This window comes from Macadamia integrifolia, chromosome 1 (assembly GCF_013358625.1).
Source record: "Macadamia integrifolia cultivar HAES 741 chromosome 1, SCU_Mint_v3, whole genome shotgun sequence".
NCBI classification, from domain to species: domain Eukaryota; kingdom Viridiplantae; phylum Streptophyta; class Magnoliopsida; order Proteales; family Proteaceae; genus Macadamia; species Macadamia integrifolia.
In genome coordinates, this window is record NC_056557.1 from 23,880,691 (window position 1) to 23,883,084 (window position 2,394).

General features: G+C 35.0%; 1 protein-coding gene across 1 annotated transcript in view; it reads right to left on the reverse strand.

The window, feature by feature from the left end:
- Positions 1–2,394, reverse strand: part of LOC122083783 (acyl-CoA-binding domain-containing protein 4-like) — a 17,530-nt gene that overhangs the window by 12,274 nt on the left and 2,862 nt on the right. Inside the window, exons 4-7 of the mRNA XM_042651678.1 lie at positions 2,036–2,099; positions 1,863–1,934; positions 615–803; positions 424–501 (exon numbers count right to left, since the gene is read on the reverse strand). Coding sequence (XP_042507612.1) covers positions 424–501; positions 615–803; positions 1,863–1,934; positions 2,036–2,099 — 403 coding nt within the window. The remainder of the gene's footprint in view (positions 1–423; positions 502–614; positions 804–1,862; positions 1,935–2,035; positions 2,100–2,394) is intronic.

A 2,394-nucleotide genomic window follows, 5' to 3' on the forward strand; every position in this document is an offset into this window, starting at 1 on the left:
GGGGGGGGTGTTGGTTGGGGGGCGTGGGGGGAGAGGAACCTTCAATCAATCAACAAATTAACTCCAAAATCCCTATTATAAGCACTTAGACCAAGCCATTGTCCTGCATTTCTTAAAAAACTTCACAAAAATTAGAAATCAATATAAAAAATAAAAAAATAAAAAAATAAAAAAGGAGTAAACAAAGAACCAGCATCAGTTAAATTCAAAAACAAACTTTTCTGAATGACAAAACCATGGTTATATGCACAAATTGAGTAGATTCCATCATCAAGGCAGCCATTCCCTAAAATTTAATTCCCATTCAAAAGGAAAGCCCATGTCCCTCAAAAAAGAGCCCATTGCTTTTGCATAGATGGATAATCATTTGTCTGCAAATATGATTAAAGAATACTTAAGACCAAAGTAGCGTCAACAGCATACCTGAAGATCATTAAGATAACGACCATTATGGTTTCCACCAAAAATATACATATTATCTTGAACCACAGCTGCTCCATGCTACACACATTAAAAGCCTCAATATAAAGGTAGACTTCAAAAAAGAAGGGAACTTCAACTTATTAAAAACACATCAAACTGACTACTATAAGTCCAAAGGGTAGATATGATACCTCATATCGGGCTTTTGGGCGTTGGCCAGATATTGAAAGTTGAACCCATTGATCATAAACACCAACTGAACCAAGGCCTTCCAATACAACATCCTTATCCTGAGTCTCCATGCTTTCATTTTCAGTGGAGATAATCTTTGTCTCAGGAAAGTAGTTCCCATTCTGAGTGACCGAATCAGATTTTGGATTCTGCGGTGAACAAGATATAAAAATGAAAAGAAATTCAAACTATATAGCATGCTTAGATAAGTATTTACATATGATGACACCAGGTGAATATGGGTGCTGACTACAGGGGGGAAGTACAAAAATCTGAACCCTCACATGGTCAAACCCAGTGCACCCCAACTTGCACTTGTGTAGCAACTAGAAACACAAGTGCTGGTAACAACATGGCAGGAGAAAAGCGCCCTCATAGTTTTCTCCACACAAAAATAAAATGAATTTCCTACACATTCTAAGTTGTTTAAGTTCAATTGGTCAGCGTGGTCTGTGTCCAAAACGCAGAGTTTGAAATAATAAGATTTTGTACATTGAAAAACAGGCACTTGCTTTGCAACAATCCTGACATTTTACAAATTTCTGAAAAATTGAATCAGATAACAAATGAAATGAAATTTAAGTCATTCTCAAACTCAAATCACAATCACCTTCAAGATGGTTTTACCTAATTTTTAGACATGGAATAAATTTCTACAATGAGCAATGCACATCCAACTACTCCATGAATCAGTAACAGAGCCTAACACCGAGTTTTGTAACAGTAATACAATTCCACGGAGTGATTCTTCCTAGAATCACATGGTCAAATAATTCCTTGCAATGAATCTTTTTTTATTGGTGGTTTTAAAGAAGGGAAAATTTCTTGCTATTCATCCTAAGAATCTCTTCCCCATACTATCATAGGTATTGTTTATAGTAGCTTTGTAAGTATTGTTTACTACACGATCACTAGTATGAAAGAAAGAAATGCTTCATAGAAGAATCACTTCAGCAAATCAGAAGTGATCTCGAAAGCAAATAGCTAATAATATGGGTTTATATAATCTTGTCCTCCTCAAATACAGTTTCATCAGATAGTATTATCTCCTAAGCTAGAGGAAGTAAAGAAATAAATACAACCAAAAAGTAAAGCCAATCATAGACTAAGACATGCCAAAAGGGAAAGAGAAAAAATAAAACAAAATAAAAACCCCTTGGGGTGGGGGGGGGGGCAAGTCAAGTTTTTATAACTTTCGAAGAACCCACATTGATCTCCCCATCTACACCAGGCTCGACCACAAATTCAGGTACCCTTGAATACCACCCTGGTTCTTCTTCCTACTTGAACAAATCACATTGGAAATAATCAGCTCACCAAAATTTTAAGCATTCCGTAGTAACATAAGGAGAAAAAAAAAATGCTAAAATTTTGCAGGCACCTCCAAGATTTTCACAAAAAGGCGCATTGCTTCTGTTGAAGCCATGTTTCCAAGCCCATGCCAACTGTAGAAATGGAAACAGCTTTTAGAAGAAAAGACAAAATGGAGTGACAATTGATGTATAATTAAATATCAAGGGCAATAGAAAAATGCATAAAATTCAAATTACCTATAGTAAAACACAGATGTAATATAAATGCATCCTATATGACTCTTTATTTGGAAATTACATCATAGACATGTAGGATTAAGCCTGATTAAGATGAAGATGTGACCTCAAGGAAATGTAAATACAATGACAAAATGAGTTTTTCTTTTCTTTTCTTTTCTTCTTCTTCTTCTTTTTTTTTTTTTTTTTT